General features: G+C 31.3%; 3 protein-coding genes across 3 annotated transcripts; 1 reads left to right on the plus strand and 2 right to left on the minus strand.

Moving 5' to 3' along the window:
• Nucleotides 1-581: 581 nt before the first annotated feature.
• LOC111472962 (auxin-responsive protein IAA14-like) lies at nt 582-2169 on the minus strand. The gene is made up of 5 exons (XM_023118557.1): nt 1824-2169; nt 1517-1746; nt 1289-1424; nt 1082-1143; nt 582-999 (listed from the first exon to the last, which is right to left on the minus strand). The coding sequence occupies exons 1-5, from the start codon at nt 2084-2086 to the stop codon at nt 962-964; spliced, it is 729 nt and encodes a 242-aa protein (XP_022974325.1). The 5' UTR covers nt 2087-2169; the 3' UTR covers nt 582-961.
• Nucleotides 2170-7618: 5449 nt separating this feature from the next.
• Nucleotides 7619-13387, minus strand: LOC111472948. Its single transcript, XM_023118540.1, has 3 exons — nt 13212-13387; nt 7786-7903; nt 7619-7699 (listed from the first exon to the last, which is right to left on the minus strand). Exons 1-3 carry the CDS (start codon nt 13385-13387, stop codon nt 7619-7621), a joined length of 375 nt encoding a protein of 124 aa, XP_022974308.1.
• A 1494-nt stretch (nt 13388-14881) lies between these two features.
• Nucleotides 14882-15549, plus strand: LOC111472949 (auxin-induced protein 22B-like). The gene is made up of 2 exons (XM_023118541.1): nt 14882-15176; nt 15255-15549. The coding sequence occupies exons 1-2, from the start codon at nt 15025-15027 to the stop codon at nt 15547-15549; spliced, it is 447 nt and encodes a 148-aa protein (XP_022974309.1). The 5' UTR covers nt 14882-15024.
• Nucleotides 15550-16218: the final 669 nt, after the last annotated feature.

Raw genomic sequence — 16218 nt, forward strand, 5'->3', positions numbered from 1 at the left:
TGGTTAGCCTCAACCAACTACCTATCCTATTTTCGAGATTGGCTTGACTTGTCTCTCCAAGTTTGTAATGATCAAAATATGGGGAGTTGACCAAAGAAACCATCTTTTGTTTATTTTATTTATTTATTTATTTTCACTATCGTTACTATTAGCTACCACATAACCATTCCATTAGTTAAATTAACGTCAATTTGTATTAAGGACCTCATAAAAAGCCGCTAGTTATGAACAAAGCAAGGAAAGATCATACCACAGACAGTTTTAGTATATTAATGTCAGATCCAAGAAAATCCCTAATACAATATTAATTTAATACATTGATCCACAGATTAAGTAAAATTTTCATGGGATAGTTTATGATATTCATGTTATTTGATTATAATTATTCCCACCATAGACTATATTATAAAATTAAATTTCCATTAATCAATGCCCCATTAACATGCTAGCACATGCCCTTGTTCCCTCTCAATGGGGTCCCTAAATATTTATACCCTTTTCTTTCTCCTTAGCCTCAAAAAAATGAGTACACAAATACCATAAATTAAGGTATGAAATAATAAAACCAAAAAAGAATCTTCTTTTTCCCTAAATAATACAATTTCATAGAATAAAATACCATTTGACAACCAAACAATGAAATGGGTGTGATTATTAAGCAAAAATAAAAACCCATTTTTGGGAAAATTAATTGGTTGTAATAATAATTAAACATCACAAACAAACCAACCAGACAGACAGTAGGTGAAGGTTTACAGCTTTCCATGTCTCATCCATTACAAATATTGTCCCCAACAGCACATTATTTTGGGGTTTTTTTTTTTTTTTTTTTTTTTTTNTATATACTAATAATTAAAATTTAAAAAAAAAAACATTAAAGAGTGAAAAATACACAGAAAACAACGTGCATGTTTCCAAGCTGGAACCACTCTTCACAAACACTTCTCAATTGCCTTCTCTTCTAGCTTCTGCTTTTGCATTTCTCCATGGCTCTTGGGGCTGTAAAATCAATTTTAATGTAAACAAGTTTTTGTTTTCTTTATAATAATTTCACGATGTTATAAAGTGGAGCGTGAATTACCTAGTCCGATAGCTTCCGAACCTTTCATGATTCTCAAACGCTTGCATGATTCTACAAACATCCTGTACGAAAATATGATTTGGTTAGAATGAAAGGAAACGAAACACAACTGTGAAAGGAATGGAAGAATTGAAACTTACTCCCATGGAACATCACCAACAAGCATCCAATCACCATTGTGAAAGGAATGGAAGAATTGAAACTTACTCCCATGGAACATCACCAACAAGCATCCAATCACCATCTTTATCTTCATAAGTTGGAACAAACTCAGAGCTATTGAGAAGATCCATCAACTTTCTTTCATTCATGAAGTCGATCGTTCCTTCGGTACCATAATCACCTTTAAATAATAATAAAAAACGTACCAAGTGTTAGAAAAAAGAAATTTTTTATTTCAGTTGTGGGTTCGAGTTGTTTTTTTTTTTTTTTTACCCATTGCGAATGAGCTGAACATCTTGGCCAAGGCATCTGAAAGTTCTTGATAGCTTTGGTACATTTTCAAGTCCACCTTGCGAAGATATGGAGCTCCATCCATGCAAACCTTTACGAATGCAGCGGCACTGCCACCGCTCGCTTTCTTCGTTCCTTCTCCGCTCGTGTTCTTCTGCGCCATGGCATTCTTCCGGTACGATCGCACCGGAGGCCAACCCACAGCCTGTGCCCTACAAACCCCACAAATTATTGATGAGAAAAATCATTCAACCTAACCCTTAGTTACGTCTTGGAAGAAGAAATTTACTTGACAGGAGGCTTAGCCGGATCCTTGGAGCCGAGGCTCTTCTGACCGCCAACGTTCGCTGGAATATTCTTAATATTCTCGTTGACATCGACTCCACCGCCAACCTTGCTCTGAATGTTAAGCTTCAGATCAACAGTTTCAGAGAAACCCCTCTTGCCGAAAGCTTTAAGGGTGAGATCTCCGGCGCCGGGTAAGCCGAGGCAGAGCTCAGTCTCCTTCAAGTTTGCAAACTGGTTCGCCATATTCCGGCCGACAGCTTCCATATAGAGAACGAAAAAAAAAAGGTTGTCGTTTTGGGCTTTCTTCTTGTGGTGTCGCCTTCTTGTTGTAATGACTTTAGGCTTTGGTTTAAATTAATAATAGAGACCGCTACCCAATAATATTTAAAACCAAACAAAAATTCACCCTCTTTTATCGGATAGAGTGGTAAAATCAATTTTAACCCCCAACCATATTATTTTATCAAATAATTAATATTTGGTCCCTACTATAAAGTTTTGATTTATTTATTATATATTTAATGCAATACACCATATGATATGTCAATTTGTTTTCTTTCTTTTATACATTACTACGTTACTTATGAATATTGAATTACTTCTAACAGTAAAGACACTATTTCTATAAACCAACACGAATCTTTTTTAAAATTATTCTAAGTATTAGTAAATATGAATTAAATAATATTTTATTATAAATTCGGAAAATTTTATAATAGTTTTTCGAGGAATACCCATGCAAGAGAAATGGTAATTTTAGCATGTGGGGGGATCAATAAGCAATAATAATTTTTATATTGCCAATGTGAAAATTGGAATTTGAAGAGGGTGCCTGATAGTTAGAGTCAGCCATCACATGCAACACACTAATCAACCTTTATTATACACTAAATCACTTAATTAAAGTTATTAATCTTGGATTAAAATTTTCTAATTATATTCATTTTTTAACTACTTTTCAATAATCTAACATTATTACAGATATTGAAGGTAGAAATTCAAAACTAGTAATTAATAAAATATAATTTTGAAATTTATATAATAATAATAATAATAATAATTAAACTAATTTTTTTTCTCTACTAATAATAATAATGTAATATTGAAAAATTATTGAATTCTTTCCCATAACATGTTTCAATAATTATACGAAATAAAAATAAAATTCAATAATTCATTTATAATGATAATAATACATGTTAAATAATTAATGTATTAAATTACTCACATATTCACATCCATATTGTTGTATATTGTAATTTTCAATCTAAAAATGCACTTAATATTTATTTTACTAATTAAACCACAATTGAGCCATTTGGCATTCGATCTTGTGGATCGATGAAAATTATTATTTTAATTATTTTCTTTTAATAAAAAAAGGAAAATGGATTCTTCCATGAACCTTCCTTATGAGCATATATGCACATGAAAATTACATTTTATAATATATCCATAAATAGAGATAATTCCATTATGGTTTGTCTATTGCTTTTTTTTTTATTTATTTATTTATTTTAAAGAAGGATTCGTGATAATCGAGCTCGAAGTTTGTTTTTTTAGGAGGGAAAGACGTCCTCTTGTCAGGCTGATATCAACAAATGATCTACTCAAAGATTATAAAAAAAAAAAAAACTAATATAAAATAGACAAACTATTATTTGGGAGGAGGACTCTGAGTGTTTATTATCATATCCACTCTAACTATTTAAGTCTATAATCGTGTAAATACTTAATAAATGTTCAAGTAATATTCCAGTAAATGTCCTATTCACCCGAATTAAAAAACATTTAAAAATAAAGTAGAGATGCTAAATACATAAGAACATGAAGCAAATGCTATGAGCATCATTAGTTCTAGGAAATAAGATGACATGGTGGTGACTAACAGACAAGTCACATCTAAAGAAGAGGGAGACATTTCTAACCCTAGCTGTGCCCTTGGTGTGTCACAGTCCCCAAAACCCTAACCCTCTATCTCATTCAGAATCACATAGGCTTACAAGAAAACAAATTTATTTTGGCTTTCAATGCCCATACAAACAACTCACTTATCTTCTCTTGAAAGTGACACAACCCACTTGCTTCTCCTATCCATGAAATTTCACAGCTTTGGTGTAGAGCCATTCATGTTCATTCTTTTGTGAATCAAATTGATTGGTTAACTCGACATTACTTTAGAATACGTAGGAACTTCAAATTTTTATATTAAGAAAATTTTAAGGTTTTTTTTTAGTCAAATTAGGGTAAATCTGATTTAAAATGTTACGTAGCTAACCGTAGCTAGATAAGAGAAAAATCGTCGGTACATAACTGAAAGATATTATCTCTAATAGTATTAGACTTTTGAGTGAAACAAAAAATAAAATCACAAGTAAAGATATCCATTTAAACTGTAGGGTCAAGATCGTGTGAGGTTAGAGAAAAGAATTTTGGTTTAAACAGAGAATGGGGTTGGAAGTGGAACGAGAGGATTTTCGTTTAAAGAGAGAATGGGGTTGGAAGTAGGAAAAGATTTGTTTCTCTTAGTTTAATGGGGCTAGAGACCGATTATATTTACGGTCTCCTCCTTGCCCACACATACATAAATCTTTTTAATTATTAGATTTATTAAAACATTTTATACTTTTTTTACGCTCCTATTTTTCACTAAACGCATGCCTTAAATACATATGCAGAAACTCAAAACAAATATTTTTAAAACGCATGCCTTAAATACATATGCAGAAACTCAAAACAAATATTTTTAAAATAAAGACATGAACTTACTGTATTGACTCTAGATTTCTACTAACCTAAAATCATTATCGTTATCATAACATACTATATTATGTGGAAATTAATATTTAAAACTTTATTATAAAACACAGTCATGGACTTACATGTTTAAAACCATTTTTAAAGCAACATAACTAAATACTAAATAAAACAAATAAAACATTAAAATTAAAAACATCTTATACTAACCAAAAGTCTAATAAATGAAGTACTACTATCATATGCATGTGTCAGTCTTTACTTGCTATGTCTTTGTCAACTATATAGAGGTGTCTTGCCCTTTACCTGAAATAGAAGTAGTATGCGGCTTGACTATTTTAAGAAATATTAAGTGAGTGACACCATATAGTACTTTCCTACAGTTTGGACAAAATTGGATGTGCAGTACTTCCCTACACAACCCACACATGCAAGCGTGGATCCCCAGGTGGTTCGCACTCCCCTCGACCCATCATAGTCAAGCTAGCTTTCAGGAGGTCAACAAACCCCTGAGTGTCATACGAGGCATGATCATCATCGTCATAGTGTGCGTCCGTACTCATCATCATAAATGGGGAGGTAACTCGATGTATATGCACGCACAAAATGCATAAGGTCCCTATAGTTTTTATCTTTAAATAATCTTTATGACACAACCCTATACATCTTTTAGATATTACCAAGGTAACATGCATGCATTGGTTTTCGAACGTTCATCATCATTAACCTCATTTAGGGTTATGTCTTAGAAAACTCATTATCATAATACTTCATGACATTTAATACATGCACATAATCTTAATATGAAATATCATCATCTTATATCATCATATCATCATATCATGTCATCATTTCATATCATCATATACATCTTCACGTTATAATATAATGCCACTACATCATCATATAACATTACTACATCATCATATAACGTCATCACATCATCACATAACATAAAGCCTAAATGACACGTGCAAGGGCTATTGGGCACACATCGTCATACATAAGACAAGTCTTTCGTCCGAGCCGATAGTAAGGCAACTTACTTGGTTGGCCTAGGTCATAGCTACTACGACTCCTTGATGCTAGCTTAATGCTGCTCTCTGAAATTTAATTCTATGGGGAATCCAACAATCATAATTAGAATTCTACCATAAGAATTGACTCACTAATTTTTCATACAATAATTTAAACTAACTAAGCCTGATTTCTACTATAGGAATTGACTCACCTAATTTTGCATACAATAATTTAAACTAAGCCTGATTTTACATAAAATAATTTACTTACTGCTAATAATTTAAACTGTTATGCATAAATAATTTAAATTTGACCTCAAAATTTTAAACTAGTTAAAAGGTAGTAATACTAACCTTAAACGTTCCCGAAAAGTTGAAACAAGAAGAAAATGATATGAGCATATCAGACCCAAGTCAGATAAGCCAAAATGTCAATCTTGAGCCATCAAAAAGTGTATTTTTCGACTATCTTAACCTATCTTGATGCATGGATGACGGTGAATGATGCTACCCTTATATTTTCAAATAAAGATAAAACTCTCATGCATGGATGATGGTGAATGGTGCTGCCATGGAAGTCGAGATTGGTCAAAATAGCGCACTGGAATTATTTTAAGTACTAACACTCAAAAATATGAATAAATCTGAAATTATTATTACTCAAAAAAGGCAAAAATATGGAAGACAATACACATAAAAATGAAATATGGAGTGTTGTAAGCTGTATTTTACATACAACAAGACTTCTATTTTAATTGAAATAACTCCAATAAAGACTCACTCCTTTGCACATAACTACTAAAATTGCAACTAATTCAAACCCTTAATAAAAATGAATAACTGGACTAATTCAAACTAGTAATAAGTTGTACTAATTCATTAGTATGTATTTTCTGCAATTCAACATCCTGTGATAACTCTTTTTCTCGAACAAAATGATAATGAGTTTCAATATGTTTCAAACGAGTATGAAACACCGGATTTTCAGCCAGTTTTATTGCACTTTCATTATCACAATTAATTTGAATTGGCTGATTGAAAGTAGTCACCATTTCTTAAATAAGCCTCTTGAGCCACAAACATTCTTGAGTAGTGATTGTAGTAGCTACATATTCTGCTTCACAACTGGACAAATCAATAGTGTTTTGCTTTTATTGCACCCTAAAATTGCAGTAGAGCCTGCTATAAAACAAAAACCTATTGTGGAGCGTCTGTCATTCACGTCACCAACCCAATTAGCATCCACAAAACCACTCAAAAAAATGACTTTGATTTCTCATACATTAATCTATAATTTAAATTGTCTTTGATGTAACAAAGAATCCTTTTTGCTGCAATTAAATGATTCTCATGTGGCTGATCCATAATTAAGGCACAACTCCTATTGCAATGTTGCTTGTGATAGTTAAATAAAATAAACTACCAACAAGTTTTAATAAACTACCAACAAGTTGATGAAAGAATGTAGCATCTTCTAATGACTTCCCTTCATTCCTAGCTAATTTGAGATTTGGTTCTGAGTCATTTTATCTCTTGAATTCTCTATACGTAAAGGATACAATAAACTTATTGCATATCCTTTTTTTAGAGAGAAAATAATTATCACATTCTTAATTTCCAAATCTAGAAAACAATTAGCTTCCCCTAAATCTTTTCATTTCAAAACGAACAGATAAGGCATCTTGGAGACTACTGATTTCAATAATATCATCACCGGTAATAATCATGTCATCAACATAAAGTAAGAGTAGGGTGCATACAGTTGCTGTTTTCTTAACAAATAAGCTCGGATCAGCACATGAAAACTTAAAACCACAAAAATTAAGATATTGAGCAATCTTACTAAACCAAGCACGAGGGGCTTGCTTGAGTCCGTACAATGCCTTTATTAAGATATTGAGCAATCTTACTAAACCAAGCACGAGGGGCTTGCTTGAGTCCGTACAATGCCTTTTTAAGTCTACACACATAATCAAGATATTTTTTAGAGGTAAATCCTTGTGGTTGCTCCATAAAAATATCACATCCAACTCTCATAATCAAGATATTTTTTAGAGGTAAATCCTTGTGGTTGCTCCATAAAAATATCACATCCAACTCTCTGCAAAGGAAAACATTTTTCATATCAAGTTGTCATAATTTCTAGCCTTTACTAGCAGCTAAAGAGATGATTGTCCATAATGTTACCATCCTTGCGACCGGACTAAAAGTCTCATCATAGTCTTGACCATATTGCTGAGAGAACCCACGAGCAACAAGACAAGCTTTGTATCTATCAATTCTACCATCAGCTTTTTTCTTCAACCTGTAAACCCACTTACAAGTAATTAAATCGGCATCATGAGGCTTTGGTACAAGCTCCCAGGAGTCATTTTTTTCAAGTGTTGAAATTTCTTCCATCATTGCATTTTCCCATTCTCAAATACATTTAGCTTTGTTGTACCTCATTTACACTTGTATCTCCCATAAAAAACAAAAAAAAAAAAACAAGATAGAATAGAAAATTGATTAATGTGAACTACAAAATCAGACAACTTCAGCTCAAAAGTGTGAATAAATATGAAATTATTATTACTGACATAGATAAAACTGAAATATGAAGTGTTGTACTGTAACCGAAACTCCTAATAAAAATTAATAACTTGACTAATTCAAACTAGGAATAAGTGTGCACTAAACCTCATATACTCTAATTTACATTTTTCAATAGAATTACATTATCCATTTAAATTTTCTTTTAAAGCAAATATTTTTTTTTAGAAAAATATTAAATAAATTATAAAAAAAAAAAATTCCTTATGAGAACCCAATTATATAAAGAATACTTGGGGAATACTTAGGGAGGTCATGTAAAGAATTTCATAGAGAAGATAGTTGAAATAAGAGATAGAGACAAGGATGGGGATCCGAGGTCATGTAAAGAATTTCATAGAGAAGATAGTTGAAATAAGAGATAGAGACAAGGATGGGGATCCACTCCTCATATCTACCTCACTTTGTTGATATCTCCAATAAGAAGAGCTAGTATCCAAGGTTGCCAATCCCATACCAACAACAATATAATTATGCTAAATGAAGTGATTCTTTGAAAATATTCACTTTTGCAACAGCATAATTATGCTAAATTCTAAATTAAGTGATTGTTTAAAAATATTCACTTTTATTAATTTAACTTTAAAGTTTTATTTTCATTGTATTAAATTTTAACGATGAGCTTATTTAGATGTATTTCTAAATATAGTTCAAGAAATTATTTTTTTTTATTAAATTTTAACGATGAGCTTATTTAGATGTATTTCTAAATATAGTTCAAGAAATTATTTTTTTTGTATGGTTTAGGTATAGATATATTCTCGTATAGGTATGAATCAAAACTTTAACAATCATGGATAGAATCATTACAATGTTAGCTTCCCCAAATAATAATCGGTTTAAGATATTTTCTTTAAAGACATTAATAAATTGTTAGTCCATAAACACAAATAATTTTTTTTTTTTTTGACTTAAATTAGATATTTAAAATTAACAACAAATCAAATCTTCTATGATAGTGATGATCCCCAATTTTGATATTTTTCAAAAGAGCAATTTTATAATATAGTTTTAAAAGTAAAAATTAGGTACCAATAAGACCGTAGTTTATTTGCAGCCATCTCCATAATATTCCAGATGTTCCTTTAATTTAGGACATGGTGGGGACTGCCCTATTCTTTTTACCTAGGAATGTCCAAAAAAAAAAAAAAAAAGACAAGGTATTTCCTTATCCCTAACTATATAATTGCCCATTTATTATTATTTTGTTACAATATTATTATTATTATTACCTAGGTTTACCTTTACATTTGTGAAAGCTTGCAAAAAGAGACCATTTTTGCTTCTCATCTTCAAAGAATATTAATGAAATGTGTATAAACAATGTCAACCATATGGTGGGAGATATCATGTGTCACCTTCTCATTTTTTTTTTAAATTATTATTTGGTATATTCAATTTGATGGTTTGCCAATCTGAACATATCTTAGTAGATAAAATATCAATTATCTTCTTAAACGTTTTATATCAAATAATTATTTTTCTTTTTAAATATCTAAATGAAATAAGTTATACATTAATTAAAATATAATAATATTAAACGGGTGTGATATAGGTTGTTTATATCAATTAAAATTATAACTTAATATTTACGGTTTAGATTGATAATCATCTTGTGCTCGTATCATTATTTAAAATAATAAAACACAAATAAATCATTAAAAAAAAACATGTAAAAGTGTGGTTTTTTATTTGGTAGTTTAATGTCATTGGTATGGAGAAAACGTGATAGTGGGAGTGATCTCAAATCAAAATTAAAACAATTTGGTATCAGTTAGTGGGTGACAAAAGAATCTCAATCTTTTCATTATAAAAATAATAAATTTTCTTTTTTTATATTTAGGGTTTGTCTTTTAAATTATTTCTATTCTCTCCGTAATTAAAAAAATTAAAACACACAGGTATAATATTTTAATATAAGTTTGGATATTATTTTAATCATTATTTAATATTAATATATCAACATACAAATATAAATCTTGAGTTCAAATCCTCTCCTCCATATATTTTAGATAATAAATTTTTAAAAGTTTCAAAAATATTTTTTTTAAAAAATAACTTTTATCATGAAATTTTTGTTTCAATTACCCTTTACTTAAAAAAATAAATAAATAATAAAACACTCCCACTAAAAAAGATTTATTATTTCTCTTAATAAAAATAATAATAAAATTTTTAACCATAATCTTCACTCGTAGTTCTCAACGAAAAAATTAAATTGATATTCGAAAAATCGTATAGATATTATTTAATTTTTCGAATTTAAAAATTAATTTGTTGTGATATAAATATGTAGCTTGAATTTATTTAGCTTATTAGGTTAAAATACAATGACTTGGGAGAAAATTTTAATATAATGTAACCGTAAATAAATTAGAAAACTTTATTTAAAAAAAAAAAAGAAATAGAAAGATAAATAATATGGAAATAAAATAGGAATTTGAGATCAATTATATATTTCATGGCCCACCCAAAGGAGGAAGTCAAATTGGACACGCAACGGAACGCGGTTGCAAAGGGGTAAAACGGCGTCGGACCCAAAGGAGGAAGTCAAATTGGACACGCAACGGAACGCGGTTGCAAAGGGGTAAAACGGCGTCGGCGAGTGGTAAAAAATAAAACCTTTTTTTAAAAAAACAAAATATAATAAAAATATATATACGAATGGTAATGGGTGCAGATACGTGGCACAGCGTTTAAGGCAACAGGTGGCGTGTTTGGCAGGTGAGGACTTTGAATGCCGCTGACAACGCAATCCAACTAAACAGCCTCTTACATCCTCTGGACAGTGGACAGGGCCCCACGTTTCCGCGTCAGCTGTACCACACGTGGACGATGGTCCATAATTACCTCAATTTTACAAATTAAATACAAATTATTTCATTTTTAATTCATTTCATATTATACTCAATACATTAGTTTTTTTAATGTATTAAACTAAAATTTTTCATTTTTAATTCATTTCATATTATACTCAATACATTAGTTTTTTTAATGTATTAAACTAAAATTGAAAGTAGACAAAATTTAAATACATATTAGATATATTTTACGTCAGTAATGATATGTAATATTTTTTAAAATTAAAAAATGAAAAACGAAATGTTAGTAGATAGAGGTGGAGTGACGAGATTCACCAATTATTTTTTTATAATGGAGTATAAGGACGATTCAAAAGTAGGCGATGAATCATGTGGACGCAATGGTGAGAACCATAATTGAAAGATATTTGTTTTAAGTTATAAAGTTATAAGACACTACAAAAATTTAATGAGAGGATACCCATGGATATTAATGCACCCAAGACAAAGTTTCCCACTTAATTTTTTTGTCTCTATGTTGTGTTGTTTTCACTTCCTTAGCTTATTTCATTTATAAGCCCAGCTGTTTGTTTTTTGTCTCTATGTTGTGTTGTTTTCACTTCCTTAGCTTATTTCATTTATAAGCCCAGCTGTTTGTTTTTGTTTATTATTATTATTGATGATGATATTAATTTTGATGGGTGGAATGTCGTCATATGTGCAGGTAGCCGAAGTTTTGGCATTGATTTTGTGTAAGAAAGTGGCTGAGGTCTTGTATGAGTTAAATGCAGGTAGCCGAAGTTTTGGCATTGATTTTGTGTAAGAAAGTGGCTGAGGTCTTGTATGAGTTAAATTATTTGGAAATAATGTGTGTATATGGCGTCCGGATAAGTTTGATATCACTTTGGGATGGATGAAAAATGTGATTTTCAAAGTTGGAAATGCATGAACGTGGTAAATTTGTTAAATGAGACAAACACCTAACCTTGTAAAATACTTAAATTTGTCATACTCGTTTTGATCTCAACGTTTGAGATCAAGAAAATGTGTAAAAAACTTGAACTTAACTCTGTCATAATTATCCATTTATACGAATTTATGTCTCACTTTCTCTTTTAGATTAGACCGAAAGGAGTTGAACCAAACTGGTGGAGATCTACTTTGAGTAAGGAGACGTTAATGGGTTAGGTTGTATTGCCTTTTGGTTCAAGAATTTATTAATGAAGTTTGACAACGACTTATAGAAAAATAAATATATTTTTTTAATATAGTTTTGAATATACTCTTAAATTTTGAAGTTTTATCCATTGTATTTAATATTATAGTATATATTTTTTCTTAAAGAAATATATGTTGATTAGATTTTCTAATAGAAATTATATTGCATAATGGAAATCTTTTATATAAATACATAATAATAATAATAATAATAAAATCTATGTGGAACTCAAGATAGATACACCGAGAGTTTTTTCATCTTACGTCTCATTGTATATATATCTCTAACTATACGTCGTCCTAATCTCTTGAACTTTTGGGCCAAGATATGTATAGGATCTGGTCAATTGGGCACGAAGCTAGGTCAACTTTTTCTCCATTTTGGCCTAGGTCCATGTTTCCATTTTGGTCCTCTCACACTAGTTTTAGTTAGTTCAAAATAATTAATTATTTCCAATTTTCTATACAACATATTATAATCTCTTGATTATATAATATCGGTAGAAATAATTAATTATTTCCAATTTTCTATACAACATATTATAATCTCTTGATTATATAATATCGGTAGATAATATAATAATATAGCATTTAGGCTCGTGTGCCTGATTTAGTAGCCTTACAGAGACAAAAGAGTTAGGCACCGCCCTATGTACTCACCATTAAAGAGTTAGGACAACAATAGCTCATTTATATCTCAGAGTTAGGCACCGCCCTATGTACTCACCATTAAAGAGTTAGGACAACAATAGCTCATTTATATCTCGCTATGTTCTACTCACTTTTATAAAGATAGTTTCACATTAAAAAAAATTATTTTTTAATCGAAAAGTGATTAATTAATGTTAGTAGATATTCAAAATACAATTATTAATGCATAGATAGCTCAGGTACCTAACACAATTTATAGGAAAAAAGATGTAGGAATTCAAAGGAATCCCAGAAAGAACATGAAAAAGAAGCCAAACAGGAAAGGAGTGTTATTATTATGATTCAAGGTACTGAATTGAAGAGCTGTCATATCGGAACCAAGCTGGAAATTCCAGCACGGTGGGGAAGGAGCTGAACGACAGGCAGCTCCATTGACCAAATCTTGATTCCATTGGTTCTGCATCGCTATCTTTCTCATTATTTTTCTTCTTCTTCTTCTTCTTCTTCTTCCATTCATAGATCGCCATGCCTTTGCCCTTTCCACCACAACTTTGTTTCTTTACCTTCTTCTTCCCTTCGTTATCCGTTCGAGTTTAGAATTACGTGTAATAAGTTCATAAATTTTTTTTGAAAAATAGATTTTTAGAATTACGTGTAATAGGTTAGATTTGGGTGTGACATTTTTTTGATCAGTTAATTTGATAAGAGTATTATAAGAATAGTAACATTTGACATGATGTTACCTTAAGGTTTAAAAGAGTATTATTAGATTAAAAATATTTGATATTGGTAACTGATGTTAGTTGTGAATGTTTGATATTTGAAGTTTTAGTTATTAATATAATATGTATTATAAATAAGTAAAATTTTTAAAAAATAATTAAAAAAACAATTTTTCTATGATGTGAATCTCTATCATGATTATTTGAATCACCAACTCAATAACTTGGAAATTTACCGTTCACCTAAAAGAATTTTTTAATACAATTTATGTACATCCTAAAAAAAAGTTATTTTATTTGTGGCTTGAAAATAATGTTAAAATAGTTAAAAGTCACTTTTATCGAATTTAAATTAAAGTTCTAAATCAAACGTCAAGTTGATTTAAAAAAATAAAAAATATAATTCAAAACAATCTTATGTATTCTAAACATGTTTTAATTAAGAATCTTTTTTTTACTTGATTTTTGAAAGTTTGAAATAAAAAAATAATAAGTTGTTTAATAAAAAAGTTGTGAATTTTATATTATAAGTGTCACCCGAATAAAAGAGATATACATAAAAGAACCAATACTACATTTAACAAGAGTAACCGTGACAATAAAATGACTAAAAAAGACTTACAAGAATTGCAAGTCACTATTTACACGAACAAATAAAATGTCGGTGTCTTTGCTTTAGGCTTTCCAAAAGGAATTGCAAGTCACTATTTACACGAACAAATAAAATGTCGGTGTCTTTGCTTTAGGCTTTCCAAAAGAGCTCGGACCCATAGAGATAGTATTCATTAGCCGATGAGAGTTTCATTCAACAATAATAAGTCGGTGGAGATTTGAAAGCAGTAACGAGAAAGAAAGGAAGAGGAAAAGAAAGAAGGAAAAATGAGATGGAAGAGGCACACGAGGTGGGGGAGGATGGGTCCTTTGGTTCATGGGTTTTGGTACACTCTATTCATTTTGATTTACTAGCCAACCAATTGACACCGTGGGACTCAACCACCCCACGCCCACACCAACAACCAAATAAGAAACAAGAAATTAAAATATTATTCAAAATTTAACTTTTTATTTATTTATTTATTTTAATATCTTGGCTAATTTTTGAAGCATAACTCAACTTTGACTTAGTCAACTAATCTTTCCCATGTAATTACAAATTAACTCCTTCTAGAAAGAATATAAATGTTTAAAATTAAATTATTAATAGGCACCCGGATTGCAAAGGGTATGGCCCCCACTTCACATGCCAATGCTTTGTCCCTTAAACGCATCTTCAGCCTTCAATTTCTGTTCCATTTGGGCGGCTCTTCCTGTCCCCTCCTCTGTCCCCTCTCCCCTTTCCCTTTGCCGCTCTCTGCCCCCATTCCCACCGACATCTCCTTCTTCATCTTATCTATAAAACCACCCTTCCATTTCCAGCCTTTTCTGCTCTCACAAACCAAAAAATGGATTCCCAGCTTTCATTTCAGAACCATCTCAATCTCGAAGCCACCCAGCTTCGCCTCGGCCTCCCAGGAATCGACGGCTCTGCAGACAACTCTTGTGGGGTTCGAACTAACAAGAGAAATTTACAGAATCACTCTGCCCCTCCACCCAAGTAAGTGCCGTGTTTCGATTTTGACTCTTGTAATGGTTTTTGGGGCTCTGTTTTGATTCTCAATTTGTGTTTTTGTAGGTCTCAGGTTGTTGGGTGGCCGCCGATTAGATCGTTTAGGAAAAACACTCTCTTACCCAAGAAAACGGAGGCAACGACGGCGGCGGAGGGCGGAGGGATTTATGTGAAAGTGAGTATGGATGGAGCTCCTTATTTGAGGAAGGTTGATTTGGGTGTGTACAAGGGGTACNTCAGGCAAAGCGTCGAAATTCTCGCACTTCACTCGAACACATGCTTCCCGAACCCCTACGCTGCACCTAATGACCTCTGCTCCTTCAGCCAAACTTCCAAATCGATCTGTAAGAAAGAAATGTAAAGAAAGAACGAGAGGGAGGGAGGGAGATCAAATTTCCGATGAGTACATTAACGACACATTATTCCCTGGTAACGTTCAACAGAGAGCTATTCTAGTGTGGGAATCAATGGCCATCAAGTACGTGTCCATAAAGTGTAAGTAAACTATCCTTCACACGACCATGTTTATGATATGATATCTTATGTGACTATTATGATTTATGATATGATGTGATATGTGCATGATGTGGAGTGTTATGTCAGAAAGCATGGAAACGTTATGATATGATATATGTGCAACATGAATGACATGATTCGATTGACATGCAAAATGACGAACTAACATGAAATACAACCCCGACATATGTATGAAAAATATAATAAATGATATGATAAATGATTTGAGAAATGATATGACAAAATAATATGATATGAAGGAAGACGCTAGCGGGGTTGTATTAAATGATAATGAAAATGGAAAAAAGTTGGGACCTCATGCATTATTGTGTGTTTATGCATCGGGAGATATCTCTTCTCCTTCATGATAGTATCGACGTGTACACTATGAGGCAGTTGCTATTTCTAATGGGTGTCATAATGTTGTTGTGACAGTTGCTATTTCTAATGAGTGTCCGACATCAACAGCTATCAGAGAATGCTCGCTCGACCAGAAAGAGGTCCAAAACGTGTG

This window comes from Cucurbita maxima, unplaced genomic scaffold, assembly GCF_002738345.1.
Source record: "Cucurbita maxima cultivar Rimu unplaced genomic scaffold, Cmax_1.0 Cma_Scf00094, whole genome shotgun sequence".
NCBI lineage: Eukaryota > Viridiplantae > Streptophyta > Magnoliopsida > Cucurbitales > Cucurbitaceae > Cucurbita > Cucurbita maxima.